The sequence below is a fragment of the Zeus faber genome (genome assembly GCF_960531495.2).
Source record: "Zeus faber genome assembly, chromosome: 5".
Taxonomy (NCBI): Eukaryota; Metazoa; Chordata; class Actinopteri; order Zeiformes; family Zeidae; genus Zeus; species Zeus faber.
Window position 1 is genome coordinate 18832065 of NC_137192.1, and position 21007 is coordinate 18853071.

Here is a 21007-nt window from a genome sequence, read left to right on the forward strand (position 1 = left end):
TTCAATAGGATAACGCTTCACCTAAACAATTAAAGGCAAATGTTGTTTATCTGCCTGAAACCAAACACACACTGTCGTTTCTTAATGACACTGTGACCGACGACAGTGTTCTCAGTGGATGCTTTCTCTCCCCTACTGGGTGTTGGCGAAAAATGCAATGCACTGCTTATAAAAGGTCCTGCTAGGTCCCAGTGAAGCCTAATTATTTGTCATATACTCTCTAAGCATGAAACTTTAATGAGGACAAAACTATTACACGGGCGTTGACTGGCTATTGGGAAAAGCTCTGTTAGTGAATAACAGAGCAGGGTGAACCAGCTACAACACACCAAAATGAACACACACACACACACACACACACACACACACACACACACACACACAGAAAGTGGTATTAGCAGCACTCCACCACTCTATAGTTCCCCACTGGATTAGATGTGATACCTATTGATCATTTTCCGTCACCCATAACCCACCAGTCTCTGCAGTAGCTGTTTCCTCAAGTCACCCCTAAACGTAAACACTGTCCTCTCCATCAGTGGTCCACCCATGTATTAATCAGCTGGGTTTTTTTTCCCAGCACACGTTTTTATTTTCTCTGGGGCGTGTGTAAAATGTACACCATATGCATAATTTGCCAAATTGAACATCCGCAAAGTCATTACAATGAAGTCTGTGTTGACGGCTGCGGTGGCTGCGAGTAGCGTGTGAAAAATCGATGGCGCGGTGTTGTGCGGCCCCGGGCCCTGCAGGTCTCTGCGGACTGGCTCAGTTTATTGTGTTCAAGGAGGGGGCTAAAAAGGCAATTACAATGTTAATATGTCGCAGCAGGAGGGTGAACCCGGACCGGGCGAGGGGTGATGGAGAGAGCCAAGTCAACGTAGGTTAACAGCAAACGGCGTCGTGGGAGTATTTTCTATGACACACATCAGCGTTTGGGACAAGCCGCAGACAATAAGACACTTACCCGAAAGAAAAACGGAGACGGAGCACGGTGCATGGAGGAAATCACTGCGACGATGTAAATGACTCAGTGGATCAGCTTAAAAACATTGCTTTTATTTGTTTAACCTATATATTCTATAGGCTTTCTCAATTGAAAATTGAGAAATCCAGGGTTAGCAAAGCTTGAAGTTGATAAATCCTAAAGAAGGTTTAAGAAACGGAAGCAATGTTATTAGGCTCTGATGACTCCAATCCAATGTTTGTTTGTTTTCCAGTGTGAAAATGCATATACTGTATCATAATAGGCAGTAAAATATACAATTGCAATACTGTATATTATTATTATTATTATTATTATTACAATATATCTGATATATGTATGTATGTTAGCTGCAGCCTCTTTCCGCCAACGCACTGTTCCTCTCCAGCATGCCCAAATGCAAACCCTTTTCTGGGGAATCCTCCAGGGATCCCATAATAAGCCATTAAACAGGCGCATTAGGAGTAATGAAAAAGCCTCTCAGTCGTTTAGCACCGGGGGCCACCTGCATTTCTCTGGCGGGGGCGTGATGCGCGATGTTCCTACAGTTTAGATTTTTGGGGGAAAATGTGTTAAAATGCCTCCTGTCTCTCTGAAGTCATAAGCCTAATGAATTTAATATAGTCTATCAACAAAAAATAGTGCGTTTAAATCTAACTTCACTTTGAACAAACCTCATTATGGTTACTGATAAGTGGTCAATACATCTTGATATTTATATATAATAATTATGTCCAGCAAGATAAATGCAAATGGTAAATGCAATGTATGCGCTTTATGTCCAAAAATAATATAGCTTTAATCCTCTATTATCCAAAGAGCTAATACTACTACGACAACTCCTACTACTTTTACTTGTGTACTACTATAATAATTTATAACCTCCTTTCAAGAAAACCAAGGACACTTTACAAAAGACAATTAAAATAGCCTTTTCTACATTTGAAATCTCCAACTGTCCATGGTTCTGCAAACCAGGATTTGCCCCAAAAACTGTGGTCGTGGCAGCTCTGTTGTTTCATCGAAGGTGAATATTTAAAACCGGTTCATCGACAAGAGCCAATCCAGCGCATGATGCAGACCCACCCTGTACCTGGGATAGTGATGCTGAGGATAATGGACTGTGAGCTCCTCTGATTAGCCTAATGTGGGTTAATTCTCCCCCCACTGCCCTCCCCAGGGAAGGAGAGTGCCTTTTCAGTTCCCAGATTAACCGATGAGGGTTGGGTGTTATTTTCTGCTCGGCTCGCTTTTGGCAGAAAGGGACAAAAGGAGTGTGTCACGGGTTAAATGGCACGGCATCATTTTTCCAGCCACCACAGCTGCACACACAATGATAAAAAAAAAAAAAAAAGATAAAATTATAAATATGAATGATATATATGAAGAATAAATAAGGAAAAAAACAGGAAATTGAAAGGCAAAGATGGCAGTCGATATTATAAGAATATATATTTTGTTTTCCTATCTCTCTTTCATCCCACTTTTGTTTCATGTTGGCGACGCACACTCTTCGCTCATTAGAAAAATGATTCATAGTGATTTCGATGAAAGAACAAATCCCACATTCAAAAAGGATAGAGCACATCACCTACTGTGAACCATTAAAGGTGTAAAGGTAGATAGATAGATAGATAGATAGATAGATAGATAGATAGATAGATAGATAGATAGATAGATAGATAGATAGATAGATAGATAGATAGATAGATAGATAGATAGATAGATAGATAGATAGATAGATATAGATAGATAGATAGATAGATAGATGGATAGATAGATAGATAGATAGATAGATAGATAGATAGATATAGATAGATAGATAGATAGATAGATGGATAGATAGATAGATAGATAGATAGAATGTCTTGCAGCAGAAAACACTCAAACACTCCCACTGTCGCTATAATTAATCATTTTGGTGTGTTGTGGATGGAGGGACAACCTCGTGCCAGCTCAGCCAAGTGTGTAATGTGAAAAGGGGCGAAGCAGACTGCAGGGCCGGGGGTAAAAAGAGGGACGGGGGAGGGGGGGGGGGGGTTAAAAAGAGGGATGGAGTAGGAAGGGGGGGGGGGTTGAATCGGAGACCATAATGGTGGTTTCCACTTGGCTCCGGATGATAAAAAACACGCTTCTCTCAGGTGGATCTGGCTCCTTCCTTTGTCAGAGGCGCTGGCCCAACACAAAGCGGCGCAAACTGGACACAGATGAAACCTTGATTGGCCACCGTGGGTGGAGAGGGTCCTCCAGGGAGGAGGTTCCCCACCCTGATTGGCAATAATGACATGTTATAAACTGCACAACAAAGATAACGCACCCCCCCCCCCCCCTGCCCGCCTTCACTAGTGGAGGGGGAAAGGAAAGACAGAGCAAAAAAGCTCATACAGATGGAGTCTGCCCGTGGTTCTCTGACTGAAACCAAATACGGTCCAACACTTATTATAAAATGATATGGTCTGAATTGACAAGGTTCATTTAAAATAATTTGTTTCCCGTTGGAGATGGACATTGGGACATTGGGATAACCACTTCACTGACAACTAAATAAAATTGAAATCCAACAAAGCCTTGGAAATTCCACCATAGTGGGCTAGATTTTGGTCCTAGTCGACTCCATTCTCCTGTATAATGCATAAGAAATAGGCCTTTAATGACAAATAACACACGTTATAATAATAATAATAATAATAATAATAATAATAATAATAATAATAATAATAATAATAATAATAATAAATGTATTCAGCTTTTGTTGCTCTTTTTATCTTCACAGAAAGTCTAAAATCGGCCCCAGATCCAGAGTTTATAGCCTCGTGGTTTGTTGTGCACATGCTCAGTCTTTCAGTCATCCAGTCATCCAGTCTTCCAGTCATCCACTCATCCACTCATCCAGTCTTCCAATCATCTAGGCATCCAGTCTATCAGTCACCCAATCATCCAGCCATCCAATCATCCAGTCACCCAGTCATCCAGTCATTCAGCCATCCAATCATCCAATCATCCAATCATCCAGTCATCCAGGCTATCAGTCACCCAGTCATCCAGCCACCCAGCCCTGCAGATCAGAGGAGGCTGCAGAGCGCTGATAACAGCCTCCCTCATTAACCCTTTCACCCACTTGGGGGAAAGCAGCCTCGTCCTCACAACGAGCGAAACACAATGTGAGGGTGATGTTCTTTGCTGGCACGATTCCCTCTGGCCTGTCTGTGAAAGATTCGGATGCTGTGTGTTGTTCTGTCTGTTTTGCTGCCTGTGGTTTTTTTTGTTGTTGTTTGTTTTTGTTTTTTTAATGTTTTTATGTTTTGCAACGCTGCATTGCTGCTGTCTCGGAATAGAGATCTCGAATCGGAATAGCATTTCGCTTATAGCTAAACAATCGTTAGAATCAAAAATAACACTATTAAAAAACATGCACGCAACTATGTGAACCATTCGTCCGTTCGGCATTTTCTTATAAATAAATCCGCATTCGGCATAACTCGGGGAGGAGCATATTATGTGGGATTCCATTCACATTCCATATGAATGGAATCCGAAGGGGTTTATTCATTTCTCTTATTTTAGCTTTATTTTTACTCATTTTATTTGTGCATTTAACCTTAAAATGATCTGACATTTACACACCGGACAGCAGATTGCTTCAAGGCCAGACACAAATTATGAGTCTTCTCTGATTTTCCTTCTAACAATATGTGTTTGGTTTGGGCACTGACCGCACTGATGATGCAATAATTTGGGAACAAATGAACTAATTCAATGATGGTTTATCCATATGTAAACAATACACTATTATACCATTAGATTGCAGCGGGTTGGACGACATTCAAAGCCATTAGAGGATCACAGACAGCTTTCTGAAGCTGCGGTTGAATAGAATATTATTATTGTTTTTATCCCGAGTCGAGAACAAATATATGTTCACATAAAAATATAACAATGGATTTCTGTGTGAGGGGACAGGTTATTTAAGTTCACTTAAGATGAACCACTTTATTTTGCGCTGCAGGCTTGGAGGCCTATCAGTGGATCTCCAGAGGAACCTTCAACTCCTGCTCGAGGAAACAGACGGAAAAAGGGTTTACAGAATTAAACCAATTTCTGCATGATACAAGCACATAAAGCACGACTATATATGTACGTATATAGTTTTTAGAGGCTATTTCTGCGGTTGGATAGGGCTGTTTATCTTACGGTCTTGTTGCATCAACGTCACTGTGCAGAATGATCAAACAATATGAAAAGGAAAATGCATAAAAACAGGCTTATTAATTCGTTAATCGTCACCAAAATGACAAGCTGACCATGATCTTTTTCGTTGGCCCGTCTTTCTTCTCGGTCATTTTGACATAATAATTTCACAACAACGACAAAAAATGTAGGAGAGATGAAAAGACGTTCGCTAAATGTGGGACATCCTACTTCGATGGTTAAATTATAATTATGTTTCTTTTGGAATATTTTATTTACAACGAATAACATCAGCGCTGATATGGAGAGAAGTCAGAACAGTGACTTCACGAATGAACGGAATAAAACCACTCAGCTGCAGGAAACACCTACAGCAACATCTGGCATCGCCTGTAAAAAAACAAAAACAAACAAAAAAAAAAGGCAAAATAAAGATAACATTTAGAGGAAATTTTAAGAAGAGTATCCTGTGCTCTTTCTTTGCCGTTTGCACCTTTTTTTTTTTTTTAAGTTCCTTCTTACCGGCTGCAAGCAAAACAAAAACGCGCAATTCCCCCCAATATGAAATAAAACGTGCACGCGTCTCCATGTAATTCCAGCAGACAGAACTCTGGTGCGTCCTTTCTTTGGTGACTAAAAAAAAAAAAAAAAATTGAAAAAATGAGAAAACCATACGGCACAACAAAGAACCTGATGAAATGGTATTCTGGGTTATATCACCTGCTCCACACAGTTGACGGGGGTTTTCTTCGGTCTCTGCTCCCTTTTTATACGCGCAAAGTTACGCAAGACTCGAGGCCTCTGGAATGCCATTGGACGTGAGGAATAAATATTCCAGATTATAGAAGAGGGAAGGGGGACGGGGCACCGCAAGCGCCTCCCCCAGAAATGCACCAAATCTCTCCCGTTTTCTTTTTTTCTCCTCCTCTGGTGGGGTGGCTGCGCGCACTGGGCGCTGGAGACGCGCGTTTGGAAGCGGAGTCCGTGGATTGGCAGGCTGACGGTGACACGCACCTCATCCATGCCCCCCCCACCCCCACCCCCTGCCCCCCTCCCACGGCTCCACCGCACCGCATTGGCATCAGGATCCGCTGAAAACCAACTGTGGACACGTTAGAACCCTAAAGAAAAGATTTAATACCGAACCCCGCGGCGCGTCTGGCGTGCGTAAAAGCTGTTGCGCACCCCGGTGGTTTTTTTTTGTTTTTTTTTTCCTGGAGGGTATCGGGACATTATTCGTCGAGCGGGGTGCGTGGAACAAGATGCAAAGACGGAACGCAGGCGTGTGAAGGTGACATGCACCTGGGGAGCAGCACAAGCAGCAGGCGCACCTTCAACAAGAAGTGGAGATAGCAACTGAAGCACGACGGGCTGTGAACGCCGCTTTTTCCCTTTTCTTTGGTCCGCCACTTTAGCGCAGGCGTCGCAATTTAAAGAACCCTTGCATTTTGATTGGTTAGGAATAACAACGAATTTAAGGGATATAGAGTCGCCAGTCGGAAAACAGCAGCAAAAATGGCGACGTTAATCAGAAGCAAGCTTTCTAATAAACTGTCCAACGCGGCCACATCCGTGTCCAACAAATCCCAGGCGAAGGTGAGCGGCATGTTCGCCAGGATGGGCTTCCAAGCCGCCACGGACGAGGAAGCTCTGGGGTTCGTCGCCTGCGACGACTTGGACTATGATCACAGGCAGGGGATGCAGATGGACATCCTGACGTCCGACGAGGTGGGAGGAGGAGGAGGAGGAGAGGGGAGCGGGCAGACCGGCGGAGAGGGAGCGGTGGACGGCGACAGCCACTACCAGAGAGACGGCACCGGCCCCCCGCCCTCAGACTCAAAGGACGGAGGTCTGGCCAACGAATTAGGCGAAGTTAAACCAAAAATAACCGCATGGGAGGCAGGCTGGAACGTCACAAACGCTATCCAGGTAAAAAAAAACAACAAAAAAAACAACAACAACCCTGCAGAATAGAGGAAGGTGTTTGAGGTTTGAGGTGGTTCATTCATTCATCATGCATGGCACTCCGAGCGTCATCCCACCCTGTATGGAACTAATACATAGTTTGCGCAGTGTCAGTGTGACAAGGCCTCGTAATAATGAAGCAGCCGAAACAATTTGGTATTTGCCACACAGTGTTTTCATTGTTTCTTATATAGCAGACAACCCATCAAACTGCATTCAGGGGAAATGCAATAATGACACTTTGATTTTACGCACAACAACGGCTTTACGCGCGAGGGTAACCACTTACTTATCACTTTGTGCAGAGTCACAAATTTAGCTTTGGGAGTGGGAGTTGCCACTATTCATAGACATGGGGTAAAGAACGCAATGAACCAAATTACAGGTGTCGTTCTGTCCGGTTACGCGCGGAAGGCGCAGTAGCTATTTCGTCCTCAACGCGGCGAAGTCAATTAGGGATATTGCATGTTGTAATAGAAAATGGGGGGGGGGGGGGGGGGCATCAAAGAATTACGACCCGGTTTGGTCGGCAGCGTTTCTGCTTGTGACACAAATGCCTCAAAGCAAGCCTCTGGTGCGCCACGCAGGCTGCGGTCACGACACGCAACCGGCGCCACGTCACGGTGTCCTCTGTCTGGTGATGACGACAGACATTAAATATTAGAGTGTGTGTGTGTGTGTGTGTGTGTGTGTGTGTGTGTGTGTGTGTGTGTGTGTGTGTGTGTGTGTGTGTGTGTGTGTGTGTGTGTGTGTGTGTGTGTGTGTGCAAGCGCGCGCGTGTGTGCGTGTGTGTGTTTTTCCAGGCCCGCGACAAACAACTGACATATCTTTGTGTTTGCAGGGGATGTTCGTTCTGGGCTTGCCGTACGCTATACTGCACGGGGGATACCTCGGACTCTTTCTCATTATTTTCGCCGCCGTGGTGTGCTGTTACACGGGGAAAATCCTCATCGCCTGCCTGTACGAGGAGGATGAGGACGGGCGGCTGGTGCGGGTGAGAGACTCCTACGTGGACATTGCCAACGCCTGCTGCGCGCCCCGGTTCCCGGCCCTGGGCGGCCACGTCGTGAATGTAGCCCAGATCATAGAGCTGGTGATGACCTGCATTCTGTACGTGGTGGTCAGCGGCAACCTCATGTACAACAGCTTCCCCAACATGCCGATATCGCAGAAGTCCTGGGCCATCATCGCCACCGCGGCGCTGCTGCCGTGCGCCTTCCTCAAGAGCCTGAAGGCCGTGTCCAAGTTCAGCCTGCTGTGCACCATGGCGCACTTCGTCATCAACGTGCTGGTCATCGCCTACTGCCTCTCCAGGGCCCGGGACTGGGCCTGGGACAAGGTCAAGTTCTACATCGACGTCAAGAAGTTCCCCATCTCCATCGGCATCATCGTGTTCAGCTACACCTCGCAGATCTTCCTGCCGTCGCTGGAGGGGAACATGCAGAAGCCCAGCGAGTTCCACTGCATGATGAACTGGACGCACATCGCCGCCTGCATCCTCAAGGGCCTCTTCGCCCTGGTGGCCTACCTGACGTGGGCCGACGCCACCAAGGAGGTCATCACTGACAACCTGCCCTCCACCATCCGCGCCGTGGTCAACCTCTTCCTGGTCGCCAAGGCGCTGCTCTCCTACCCGCTGCCGTTTTTCGCGGCCGTCGAGGTGCTGGAGAAAACTTTCTTCCAGGACGGGGGACGCGCGTACTTTCCAGATTGCTACGGCGGCGACGGGCGCCTCAAGTCGTGGGGCCTCACGCTCCGCTGCGTCCTGGTGGTGTTCACGCTGCTCATGGCCATCTACGTCCCGCACTTCGCCCTCCTGATGGGGCTCACCGGCAGCCTGACGGGCGCGGGGCTGTGCTTTCTGCTGCCCAGCCTCTTCCACCTCAAGCTGCTGTGGAGGAAGCTGCTGTGGCACCAGGTCTTCTTTGACGTTTCCATCTTTGTAATAGGAGGCATCTGCAGTATATCCGGTTTCATCCACTCCATGGAGGGCCTGGTCGAGGCCTACAAGTACAACATAGAAGATTAGGCTGGAGGTAGATGTCAACCGCAGCCCCCATGTAGTGAGAAAACATGACGCCCCACTCCGACCAGGCGCGCCCCTCCGCCGCCCCCACCCAGCTTACAGCCCCCGCTTCCTCCACGCGTAACAAGGCGCAGAACTCACGTCACACTGCGTGCTCATACAGTCTTGTATCTGTTCAAACACACACACACACACACACACACACACACACACACACGGACAATTAGTATAAATGGTATATAAATATCCATATTCTCCAGTGGAGTGAAGGTTTACAACATTGACCTGAAACAAAATTGCAGAAATGGTCAATTTGTCTTTTCATGTCCAAACACGAGAATTCACTTCATTTGACGTAACCGTTTGTGATTAAATGCGACAATTCGACGACATTATGTGATTTAATGACGAATGAGAACCGTTTATGGGAAAAAATATATATATGCCACTTTCTTCTTGGTGATCTTGGAATACCCCAGCAGGCTGTGAATGTTGTGATAAGCCTAAACGGGAAAACACAACGGTATAAATATAATGGCAATAACCAGCAGTAACACACATATATATATATAAAAGAACAAAGAATATATTCTGCAAATATTCTGCAGGGATAAGGGAATTGGACCTCGACTACCCCATTGTTTTAAAATATTAGACATGCATTTGCGACAGTATACAGCAGCTATACAAACTATGCATTGAATGTATGATATTCAGACACAAAAGTTAATGAACCTGGAAATGCCCAGATAGTTGTTATTTATTTGTTATTAAATCAGTCCTACCTTATTGCAGGAGAAATTTGGGAGTCCTATTATCAAAACCCTCTTATATATATTATATCTTCATTTGACCTAAAATGTAAAATTCTGGTGTAATCTTGAAGTAACTGAATAATAAAGGGGCCTAAACATTCATTTTATTATCTCCGAAATATTTTTCGTTGTGGAGTTGAAATGTATATTCTGAGAATAATTTGAAGGATCCCTTGTTTGGAAGAAAAAAAAATTTGGATGTCTAAATCTAAAAGTATTAAAATATCATGAAAAGAAGAAAATGTGCATTGAGACATGTTTCCATTCTGTGCAATCCAATGGGTCCTGTGGAAATGTAATAAAACCGTGTGTGTAGTGTTCCTGTGGTTTCAAAAAGATGGAATGTATATCTTTAAATCGTTATCATATATCGTGAAAAATGGATATATAAAAAAATAAAGAAATAAGTGAAGTTATATTGATAAATTGTCTGCGGGTTTTATGTATTGAACGACGAAAGGAGAAGGCAAATATGCATTTTCATCTTTAATAAAACACCAATAAAATGGGTTAAATAGCATTACATTAATGTTATTATTATGGGGCTCAAGAGTGACTAGACGGGATTTCCTTTTAAATGTTGCGGGCCCCGTGTGCCAATGCATTTCAAAAAGCAACAAGCCAGGCAGATAGAAATGTGGTGATGGCTGGATCCAGATGTTTCCCTGCAGCGTCTACCTGTTCTTGCTGCGCAACAAACATCTGGACGTTGCATTGTGTGGTTTCCGCGAACGCGCATCGCAGGCACAGGCCGATTTACCCAGGCGGCGCAGCAGACGGGTCCGGCCAGGAAAGGGCTCCACATAGGACCTGGAAATTTGGACTCCGATTTTCCCCCCCCCCCCCCCATTTGTTTTAATAGACTAATTATTTGAACAGCGACGTTTCATGGTGTCCCCCCGTCCACTCGCGGCAGGTGAATCGTTCTTAAAAGTGACCCGGCCTCGAAGAACTGGTCCGTTTCCCACCAGAAGGCCTGAAGCAGTTCCCTGAATATCCTGTCCGTGTTCTGAAGGGCGAGGCCCCGACCCGCCCTGCAGGACAGAACCGCACCCGAACACCTTGCACCAGGGAGTCGAATATTCCCGCACGTAGAACATTTAAATGTACAGCGCGAACATTCAAGGTAAGAACGACTAAGAGGGGGAAAAAAAAAAAAAAGAAATGAACCAGAGGGTTTTGAGTCGTGCTCAGGTAGGAACTCTGAACCGGGGAAACCCAATTTAACAAGCAAACACAGACCCAACCACCCACACACTATATATAAAAAGGCATTCAAAGAGCAGTGGTGGCATAATCAACTCACAATATGATCATTACCGCTTCTCTGGGCCTGTAGTATGCAGACCTAAATACCGCGAAATAAATAATCAGAAAGGCTTCAATTATTGAGTGACATTCGATAAAGATTGTCATTCTTTCCGTCTGGGTGACGGCTTCACCGAGGAGCGGAGGCCTCCGTTATAGTCAACGCGAACAGGGTTACGTGGTGACGAAGCGCCCTCTAGTGAGCAGATCACGGAAAGGGCAAATACTGGCTTCGCATGCGACTGCAAAACTATCCCAAACGACCGGTGCATGCAGTACGGTTTACTTCTCGAGCACAATTTACTGGCCGCTTTACCCCAGTAATTTAAAGAAAAACCCCTTAAACTACAGCAATTCACTTTATTGTTCAAGTATTGGTGCCACGGGTGAACACAAATCCATAAAAATATTTACAAATGCTACCATTGAGACATTGTTAAAAAGGTTTCAACATGCCTGCAGAACAAACATGTCGGAAAGAACGAAATCACTCCGGAGGACATGGTGGAAATAAGACTTATCAGCTAAATGCAAAGCCTTCTTGAAATTTGAGATGTGAAAACGGGCCCCGGGGGTCTAGGCCTCTTGGGTGGTGGGCTTCTTGGTCGAGTTCTCCGCCACCCAGGGGTGGGAGAGGACGCCCTCGATGGGCAATCTGTGCAAGGGATTATGCTTCAGCAGTCTGCCAATCAAGTCTTTGGCACCAGCGCTGACACTGGGCTGTGCAGGGTAAGAATATTCCACCTACATGACGAAATGGGAAATTAATTATGGGCATACAAATAATTTGGCATGAATTGCGTACACAAATCAAATCTGGTAAGCAAACTTTATATGGTAGATTTTTAGAGGACATCCCATCTTTCGTAAAAAACCCTTCCCTCACCCTTGATATCTTGCAGTAAGTCTCATCATGACTCTTAGTCTCAAAAGGCGGGCGGCCAATCAGGAACTCGTAGCAGAGGACGCCCAGACTCCACAGGTCCACCTTCTCGTCATGGGTCCTCCCCTCGATCATCTCCGGAGGCAAATAGTCCAGCGTCCCGCACAGTGTCGACCTCCTAAACGACCATAGAGACGAAGTTCTAAGAGTTGTCACAACTTTTATACAGCCGTACACACCCCACTTCTGGGACGTACACAGCTGCATGCTTGTATTCGGCGGTTCTATATGGAGGCCTCTCAGGCCAAGACAAAAATAAACTGACAATAAAATGCTGGACGACTTCTCCATGCACCCTGGGTCCTACCCACCTGTTGTGCCTGGCGATAACAGACCTGGCAACCCCGGGAAATATTTTGAGGACCGAAATAGTTTAACAGGGAGTCCCCGTGGCGTTTGAGTTACCACAATAAATGACTCCGTTATTGACGCTGTAGTCATCTCGTACCGAGGATAATCACATCGTATGCGAGTTACTACTGCTAACAATATATAGGACACATTTATATCATTAGGGTATACACCTTGAAATGCATCATCTTGTAAAGTTACTGAACACAACGAGATGCACCGATTGAAATTTTCTTAGCTGATTCCTATTTAGGATTTTTGTCTGACCTGCAGATTCCCATTTCTGATCAGCTGTACGTCGATGACAAATACAGCCCATGATCTGATACCGCTCACGTGATTGGACAGCTGCACATAGGGACTAACGCTGCAATTTTCAGTTACCACACTAGTGAAATCTGATTTTGACACTTTATTGACTATGGAACAATAATAGAACATGAAACTGTCACTGAGTTCCATTAAAATAGAACATGGGACTGTCACCAGGTTTCAGTATAATTCAAACTGTAACTCAGTTTCAGGACACAACATGTAACTAACATGGAAATGTCCAGTTCAAACTTCAAATTAAAGTCTTTCACTTTATGTGCAAATATACATTTGTATTAATCTGGTACTTTCTGAATAAATTGCAATCATTACAATAAAACAAATGGCCAACTGGTCTCACTCTCGTTCACTGGTGAAAGTGAATCAAATCCAACGACTCGTCAAGAGTCCCAAAAAAAACAAAAGAAAAAAAAACCCTCAAACTTTTAATCATGAGTGGAGTTCTGCTGTGACCGTGGTAGAAACGCAATCTGCACAATGTTGAAATAGTCAGGCGATAGATAATTTATCTAATCTTTCTTTACCATGAAGTACCCCCAAACAACCGACATTTGCTTTTGCTCTTTAAGCGTCAACTACTATCAACTATGTTAGTTGCCCCCCTCTGCTCAGTCAAACCATAAAACCTGTCAAAGATGGCGATGTAAGCATTGCAGGTGTAAACGACAGCTAGACTTGAGTTTTTAGCTACAAGCAATAAAGACGCTGCTCGTGTGAGTGCAGCGTCGTAATGCATTCCATTCACATTTTACAATATTATGAGTAAATGCCTTCCTGAGCTGAGACTAAACCTCAGACCAGACGTTCTCCAGACAGTATCACACACACTTACCTGGAGGAAGGAGTGTGGACAGACCAACCAAAATCAGCAATCTTCAGCTCCCCATTGGAACCCAGTAATAAGTTCTCCGGTTTTATGTCCCTGTGGATCACCTTCTTTGAGTGGCAGTAGTTCAAGGCATCTGCAAGCTCCATGATGTACTGTTCAGAAAAATAAATGTAATTTATTTTCATGTAATGGTATGTGTTAATTTTTAAAAAAAAAATTAGGGCCCATGGTACAATATCCTAATGAATGTTAGAGGAAAATACACCAAATTTAAAGTCAATCCAGTCATTTTCCCCTCTGCATAACTTAAAAAAAAAAAAAAGTAGGTGTTGCAAACAGGTATTCACAAACAAGCCCCTATCTATCTATCTATACACTACTCACAAAAAGTTAGGGATATTTGGCTTTCGGGTGAAATTGATGGAAAATGTAAAAAGTTCACGCTACAGTGATATATCATGAAAGTAGGGCATTTAAGTAGAAGCATGCAATGGTGATTTTCTCATCTCAAACAATGTATTGAAACAAAAGCCAACAACAGTGGTGGGTTTACCACAACAAAAAATGTCAATAACTTGTCATGTGGCCTTGAGCATCAATTACAGCTTGACAAGGACGTCTCATGCTGTTCACAAGTCAGCTTATTGTCTGCTGAGGCCTGGCCCCCCACTCTTCTTGAAGGGTGGTCCTCAGGTCATTGAGGTTCTGGGACACAGAGTTACGAGCCTCTACACGGCGACTCAGCTGATCCCATAGGTTTTCTATGGGATCCAGGTGTGGAGAAAGTGCAGGCCACTCCATTTGAGGGGCCCCAGTCTCCAGCAGCCGTTCCCTAATGATGCGACCTCCATGAGCTGGAGCATTGTCGTCCATGAAGATGAAATGAGGCCTGTGTTGTTCATGCAGGCACACAATGACTGGATTAATGATGTTATTCAGGTAGTATGGGCTTGGCACTGTACCATTCACAAAGTGTAGGGCAGTTCTCTATTGACTAGACACACCTGCCCACACTGTAACACCACCACCACCAAAGGCTCGTCTGGTGACAACAGTGGCTGATGCATAGCGCTCTCCTTGACGTCTCCAACATCGTTGGCGGCCATCATTTCTGCTCAACGTGAATCGACTTTCATCAGAGAACAGCACTGAGGCCACTGGTCCCCTGTCCAGCGTAAATGCTCCCTGGCCCCTGCAAGACGATGATGCCTGTGCCTGGTGGTGTGGTCAGGTACCCTTGTCCAGCACGCAGACTAGGCTGATGTAAACGGTTTTGAATGGTCTGACGTGACACTTGGGTGGCTCTCACCTCCCTTAAATGTGCCTGGAGTTGAGTGGCATTTATCATTCGGTTCCGCAGGGCACTGTTCACAATGAAGTGCTCATCAGTGTGGGATGTGGCCAAAGGACGTCCACTTCTATGCCTTTCTGTGACTCTTCCAGTCTCTCTGTTGCAACCTGCTGATGACACTGTGACACTCCAAGCTCAGTGGCCACTTCCCTCTGAGAACATCCTGTTTGAAGCCTCGCAATGGTGAGGTACTGTTGATCAGTTGTTAGCTGTCGCCTTGGTCTCGAAGATGAAGAGGACTGTTTAAATACCAATTCTAATTGAACCAGGAAATGCATTGGTCAAACACCTTTTGTGAATTTTATGGTTCAGCTACTCGTTAGAGAACAGCAAGGTGTGCAAAAAGTACTGAAACATTGAACAATTGGACAGGTGCATTCAAAAGCTTAGAGAAGGTCAAATTAAGTTCACCTGTAAAGGTTATAGTGTATTTTAGGTTCATCCTGAAATTTCACCCGAAAGCAGAATATCCAACTTTTTTTTTGAGTAGTGTGTATAGACAAAAAAAAAAAAAAAAAAAAAAAAAAACACAACTCCTACCCAACATTTCACACTTCAGAAACTTTGCTCTCTTTGTAAGCAGTGGCCGGAAACAATACCACATCAGCGCCTCACAGCACACCCCTGCTGCTTGTGTAGTTTGGACGGGTACCACACGTCGGGACCTGTCCCAGACGGCTTTTTAAGCCGTCACCCTGAGGTTTTTAAGCATGCAAGAAAACCTGAGCAGCTCGGGGACAAAGCTTGTGCAGTTTGAAAGAGCATCAGGGACAAAAGCAGCAGCAAACCAGGTGATGAGGAGTAGTATAGAAGGGTTTACAGAAAATCTTGGGCGTGTTCGGGCGAGACAGTGGTTGTCTCCACCCACTCTCGCCCCGTGTAGGACAATGTCGTGTAAACACCCGTCTGGAGGCACGTGTAGTTTGAACACCGCAACGTCGTCCACAAAATGCAAATAAATGTGGAATAAAAAGCATTATAGAGTGTGAACACCCCGGCAACGTCAGGATGTTGAACATCATAGCAGTTTGCAGAGCCATGTGGGTCATTTTATAGTTTCAAAGTGTAGCATTGTGGCCCCCAGATTGGAGGCCAGAGGACCCCAGCAAAACTCATTGTTTCCAAGCCAAATATGTAGCCTAAAAAGAGCCTGTAATCCATGTTCTGACTGTATTGCAACCCATAAACAAAGCACTACTCTGTACACAGACAATTCAATTCCAGTTAAAGCTTGACAACACAGACCTTAAAGCTGAGTAAAGAACATTATTCCCTTTTTACTAAGTAGATGGTTTAAAAACATGATCCACACTTACGGTGGCGCTCCTCTCCTCGCTGAAGCTGGCGCAGCGCTGCAGCTCACCGTACAGCTCACCTTTAGGTGCAAACTCCAGGATGAGATAAACACGAGAAGCATCGTGGAAGTAGCCGTAGAGACGCAGGATGTTGGGGTGCCTATAACATGACCAAAAAATATTTTTTCCACCCCACTAAACTATTAAAATATTATATTTTAACGTAACTTTGTTCAATCTAATACTTTCTCACATAGACAGCTGGCAGTTAAATCACATCACCCAATGTAATGTCCTGAAGCTAATGACGATTTGTTTAAGTGTAAACATACATTTTGCCTCAATAAAGGAACTGAAAGTCTCCAAGTGCAAAGATTTACAATTAAAACGGTCTAACATGCAATTGTTGTCACAGATAGTATTTTGAAGGCTGTCACAGTAAACACAAACATCCCTTGCCCACTAATGACTTAAGCTTAAATACAATTTATCAGATTTGTAATCTCAATCTCCAGAATCTTCGGAGATCTCTTTTGGGACTCATTCTGCAGATTGCTAGTTCACCAATTGACATTTAGTCATTTAGCAGACGCTTTTATCCAGAGCGACTTACAAGGGAGGATAACATTCAAGCTACATTGCGACAGAGACATTAGTGTAACAATAAATACTGCTAGGTAGTGCTAAGTAATTGTAAGTTAGGAGAATTGAGAAGCTTGGAGTGCTTAAAGTCCAGTACATTTGTTTTGAAATATCATAATCGAGCCACAACGATCGTTAAAAGATTAAGCAAGATCAGTCCACTACCTGAGGTGAGACTGGATCTCAACCTCTCGTCGCAGCTGGTGCTCCACGCCTGCCTTCTCCAGCTGCTTCTTGAACAGGACCTTCAAGGCCAAGATAAACATGCTCTGACGCTCTCTGGCCAGGTAGACGTTTCCAAATTTACCCTTTCCTAAAGGGCGGCCAATGTCAAAGTTCTCCAGTGTCCAGCGTTTCCTGTGTGAGCACAAAAAAGTTCAAGTCACAAAAAAACAACAATTTTTACATACACAATATACAACAGGTCATCATCCACACCATAAGAAACTAGTTGAAAATCGAAATAATCACTTTAAAGGGGACTTATTATAGCCTGCATCGCCAGAGCAATTCGCAAATGCGTATTAATCTGGAATCCCTTTGTTCATTTTTATTTCCAAGGGGTGTTACTAAATAGGCAAAGACCAAAGAGACCAACCCGATCCGATTAACGCAATCAAATCTTTTAAAAGAATGAGGAATTAATAAACTGTCAGAGAAGAAACTACAGATGATTGCTAAGTTAGTATTAATAATTCTGTTGTGTGTTTCTAAGAAACAAAACAGTATGCGGTAGATTCACTGTAGGCTACAATGCATTGCAAGTTTCTCCAAACAAACCCAATGAAAATTGTGTTTTTATTTAAGATCCATCTATTTTCCAACCTTTACATGAAACAAACCCCTAAGTTTGAGGGTACCAGTGTGATGCCTGCGTCTCCCACAAGCTCACGGCAACGAAAGTTAAATTACTTTTAAATTAGGCCTTGTAGATCCAATATGCACGAAGATTTAACAACTGGGTTGTTTATTTCTCATCTCAAATTTGTTCTGAAACAGATTTAAGTGACTGATAAGGTGAAATTAATTAAAAAGTTATGGCGGAAGTACAACTGAACCCGGAAGCCATGCTAACGCCATTGGCTTACAGAATCGGACTTGTGATCAAACCCCATTGGTTTACAAAACTCTGGGGTTGGGAGGGTGGCTTTCTTCCACAAAAAACAGCCCATTTTGGAACAGGATGGTTTAGAGGCGTGTTAGCGTGGCTAGAATGCATAATAATAGGCCCCCTTAAAAAAAAAAGTGAAAGACTTACTTTGAAACCGAGGCAGTCCTGGTTTCATTCTTTGCTGGTGGGTCTAATGAGAAAAAGATATGTGTGTGTAACAACTACATATAAAATACAGCTCTGAAATACATTTAAAAATATTGAATATAAATACATTTACTTTGCGGCTTCTCCTGCTTGGACGATGTGGCTGCGGTTTTTGTTGGCTCCGAGTTGACTGTCGCCACTTTCTTATCCTTGCCAAGTTGGGCGCTGGGTTTGGGCTGTGCTGCTGGGTTGACATTCTGGTTGGGGAGGCTCACATTTTGATTGGTTGTATGTGTTGCATTGGCTCCGATAATAGCCTGCTGTTGGCTAACAGGACGCTGTATGCGCTGAGGTCCATTTGAGACTCCCAGGACACGTGGAGTTTGAGTCAGAGTCGCTTGAGACTTTTGGACAGCCTGCGAGTGAGAGACTGGAACTCTCTTCGGACCATAATCATTTGGCTGCAGTTAAACAAAATCAGAAGACATTCAAGGATTGCAATGGCACTCTGAAGAGCTGTGTATTTGCTATTGTGCAGAGTGTCTATGTCAAAAGAATAATTAGCATTCTGAAGAGTATTACTACAATTACTGGTTTTAACAGAATTTCATGGCTAGGATAAGTGCTTGCTTTACCTTCATTTCATGCTTTTGTGGTCTGTAGTTCTTTGAAACAGCAGCATCCATGATCTGAAAAGGAGCGATAGGGAGGCTTAGGGGCTCTGGTGGTTATAGGGTAATAATGCTCCTTGCTGGTGATGTCCCACACAATGCTGCTGTAAAGCATTTATAAAATACAAGGTATACAGAATCATCAAAAGCACTCAACGTCCTTCACCCATCAACATCACAAGAAGATAGTCTTAGGATAAGCTTGTGATATTGCCTTCGCAGCCATTTTACATTACAAGTACACTGAGGCAATACACAAAAGTAATATTGCACACTATACATAGTTATTTTGATGTAGGATATTTTTGCCTAAGTTTTGCTTTTATGTAGCTTTTTTCTGACCAACATTGTTCTTCGTTTTGCACGGCCTTGTGACAAGTAAAAATCTTTCGTAACCCTTGTATTACATTGGACAGGTTTGACAGGAGTTTATCATCACTAAAAAAGGCTGGTTATTAACACTTGTTTCAGCCTAAGGCCAGGTGACTACCTTATTTGGGGTAATTGACTTCTAAATGCTCACACCATAAACAAAAACTCACTTTTATTTGAACTAAAAGGTAGGCAGCTGCATTAACAAAAAAAAAAAAAATGCCTCAAATACATAACATGAGACAGATCCTACATTGCGGGAATTGACTGTTGCTGTCAGAGAGGCAACACACTGACAAAAAGGTCCCATTTACTCACTCAGGACCATGAGCAGATCATTCTCAATCAATGCAGCCTTAGCAATAATCTTAAACGGTGAAATAGAAGTGTGTAAAACAGTGGACAACGCTGAAAATGATGCAGAGTGCAGTGAATCTTCACCGATCAAGAAACGACGCAGGTTGAAAGGTCTCAACACGCCCTGATAGTCCGGGAACACTGTTAGTTAAAAACATCAGCATGGTGCCAGGGCCTACCAGACTTGCAGTTAGGCAACTTCATGGCGTCAAATCTGCCTTTGGGCTGTTCATACCCCCGTGAGTGGAAAGGGTTATTCTGGACAACGCAACAGTGTGTTTCTTTGGTGCTTGCTTTATTTTTTTTTAATATATATATTATATATATATATAGACTAAAATGTGTCATTACTGTTCTGATGTGGGTTACATTTGTCATCATGTGGACTGGGGCAGCTCATGATAATGTTATTGTGCTAAATCAGCCCTTCAAATGCAATACAATCATTACATGTGTAAATCCCACACACCCTATGACCATCATGGCCAGTTAATGAGTGATTAGTGCATATTGTGTTCTGTAATGAAAAACGAGTGGTGTAAAGGGCCACACACGATGAATTTATAGCACCGGCCATTCCTGAGCGAAAGTGTTCATTGGTTTAAACATAAAACAAGGGTTAAAAATCTTATCAGACAAGATTACATTCTGGCAGTCAAGATGTGTCTAAAGGCCACCAAGTTAGCTCGTTAATTGAGGACATTATGTGCTTTCCAGCCCAAAAGACGAGCTCCACCTTGCTGGTTACCACGTCTTTCACTAGCTGGTAGCTGGAGGGAGCCGTTTAACTAGCCGATAGGCCTGTGCAACAGTATTGACCTAGGGCCGCGGCGGCGAAAACAGGCACTTCCAAATCTACTATATAGCCACTCAAAGCCACTTACCTAAATATTAAACTGCACAATAACCAGCAGCAACTCCTCTCCGGCAGTTTATTGGAAAGCAGCTCACACAAGAGCGTCGGGCTAGTGTATGCTAACGGCGGTTAGGCTAGCGCTAGCTAGCCAGCAACATACAAACATGTAATGTTATTCGACGCCGTTCACTATTTTCGAGGAAAAAAAAAAAGAAAAAAAATCAACCGCCTCCGCTATCGATCGATCGGAAAGGAAAATAACGGAAGAACAGCTGGAGTAAGACCAGTTAAAACAACGAAAGAACGCGACGCGGGCTCTTTTCGGGTGGGACCGCGGACACGCTCCGTGCGGACACCAGTGGGTCCAGCGGGTTTCAAATCTCCCACATTTTAAACCATCTCACTTCCTGTGGAGCCGCTGATTGGCCGAGCACACGCCCTCTGCTTGTCGCCCATTGGCTG

General features: G+C 44.0%; 2 protein-coding genes across 3 annotated transcripts; one reads left to right on the plus strand and one right to left on the minus strand.

Annotated features, from left to right (window-relative positions):
• Positions 1-6688: 6688 nt before the first annotated feature.
• Positions 6689-9167, plus strand: slc32a1 (solute carrier family 32 member 1; the record flags this gene model as incomplete). The annotated part of the gene is made up of 2 exons (XM_080000021.1): positions 6689-7102; positions 7980-9167. The coding sequence occupies 2 exons, from the start codon at positions 6689-6691 to the stop codon at positions 9165-9167; spliced, it is 1602 nt and encodes a 533-aa protein (XP_079856147.1).
• Positions 9168-11666: 2499 nt separating this feature from the next.
• aurka (aurora kinase A) lies at positions 11667-20779 on the minus strand. Of its 2 annotated transcripts, none has more exons than XM_080000793.1 (9): positions 20574-20779; positions 18925-18978; positions 18423-18750; positions 18290-18332; positions 17339-17388; positions 16470-16549; positions 13747-13895; positions 12174-12348; positions 11667-12031 (listed from the first exon to the last, which is right to left on the minus strand). In XM_080000793.1, exons 2-9 carry the CDS (start codon positions 18973-18975, stop codon positions 11864-11866), a joined length of 1044 nt encoding a protein of 347 aa, XP_079856919.1. In that variant the 5' UTR covers positions 18976-18978; positions 20574-20779; the 3' UTR covers positions 11667-11863. The 2 variants fall into 2 exon arrangements, with proteins under 2 accessions (XP_079856919.1, XP_079856918.1); XM_080000792.1 differs by having other exon boundaries at positions 16411-16549; positions 17197-17388.
• Positions 20780-21007: the final 228 nt, after the last annotated feature.

Coding starts and splice junctions, on each gene's coding strand:
- aurka (XM_080000792.1), bottom strand. CDS start 18,975: ATGGATGCTGCTGTTTCAAAGAACTACAGACCACAAAAGCATGAAATG. Junction 18,333..18,422: donor CAAGCAGGAGAAGCCGCAAA/GTAAATGTATTT, acceptor TTTTCTCATTAG/ACCCACCAGCAAAGAATGAA. Junction 12,032..12,173: donor CTTACTGCAAGATATCAAGG/GTGAGGGAAGGG, acceptor TTCGTCATGTAG/GTGGAATATTCTTACCCTGC.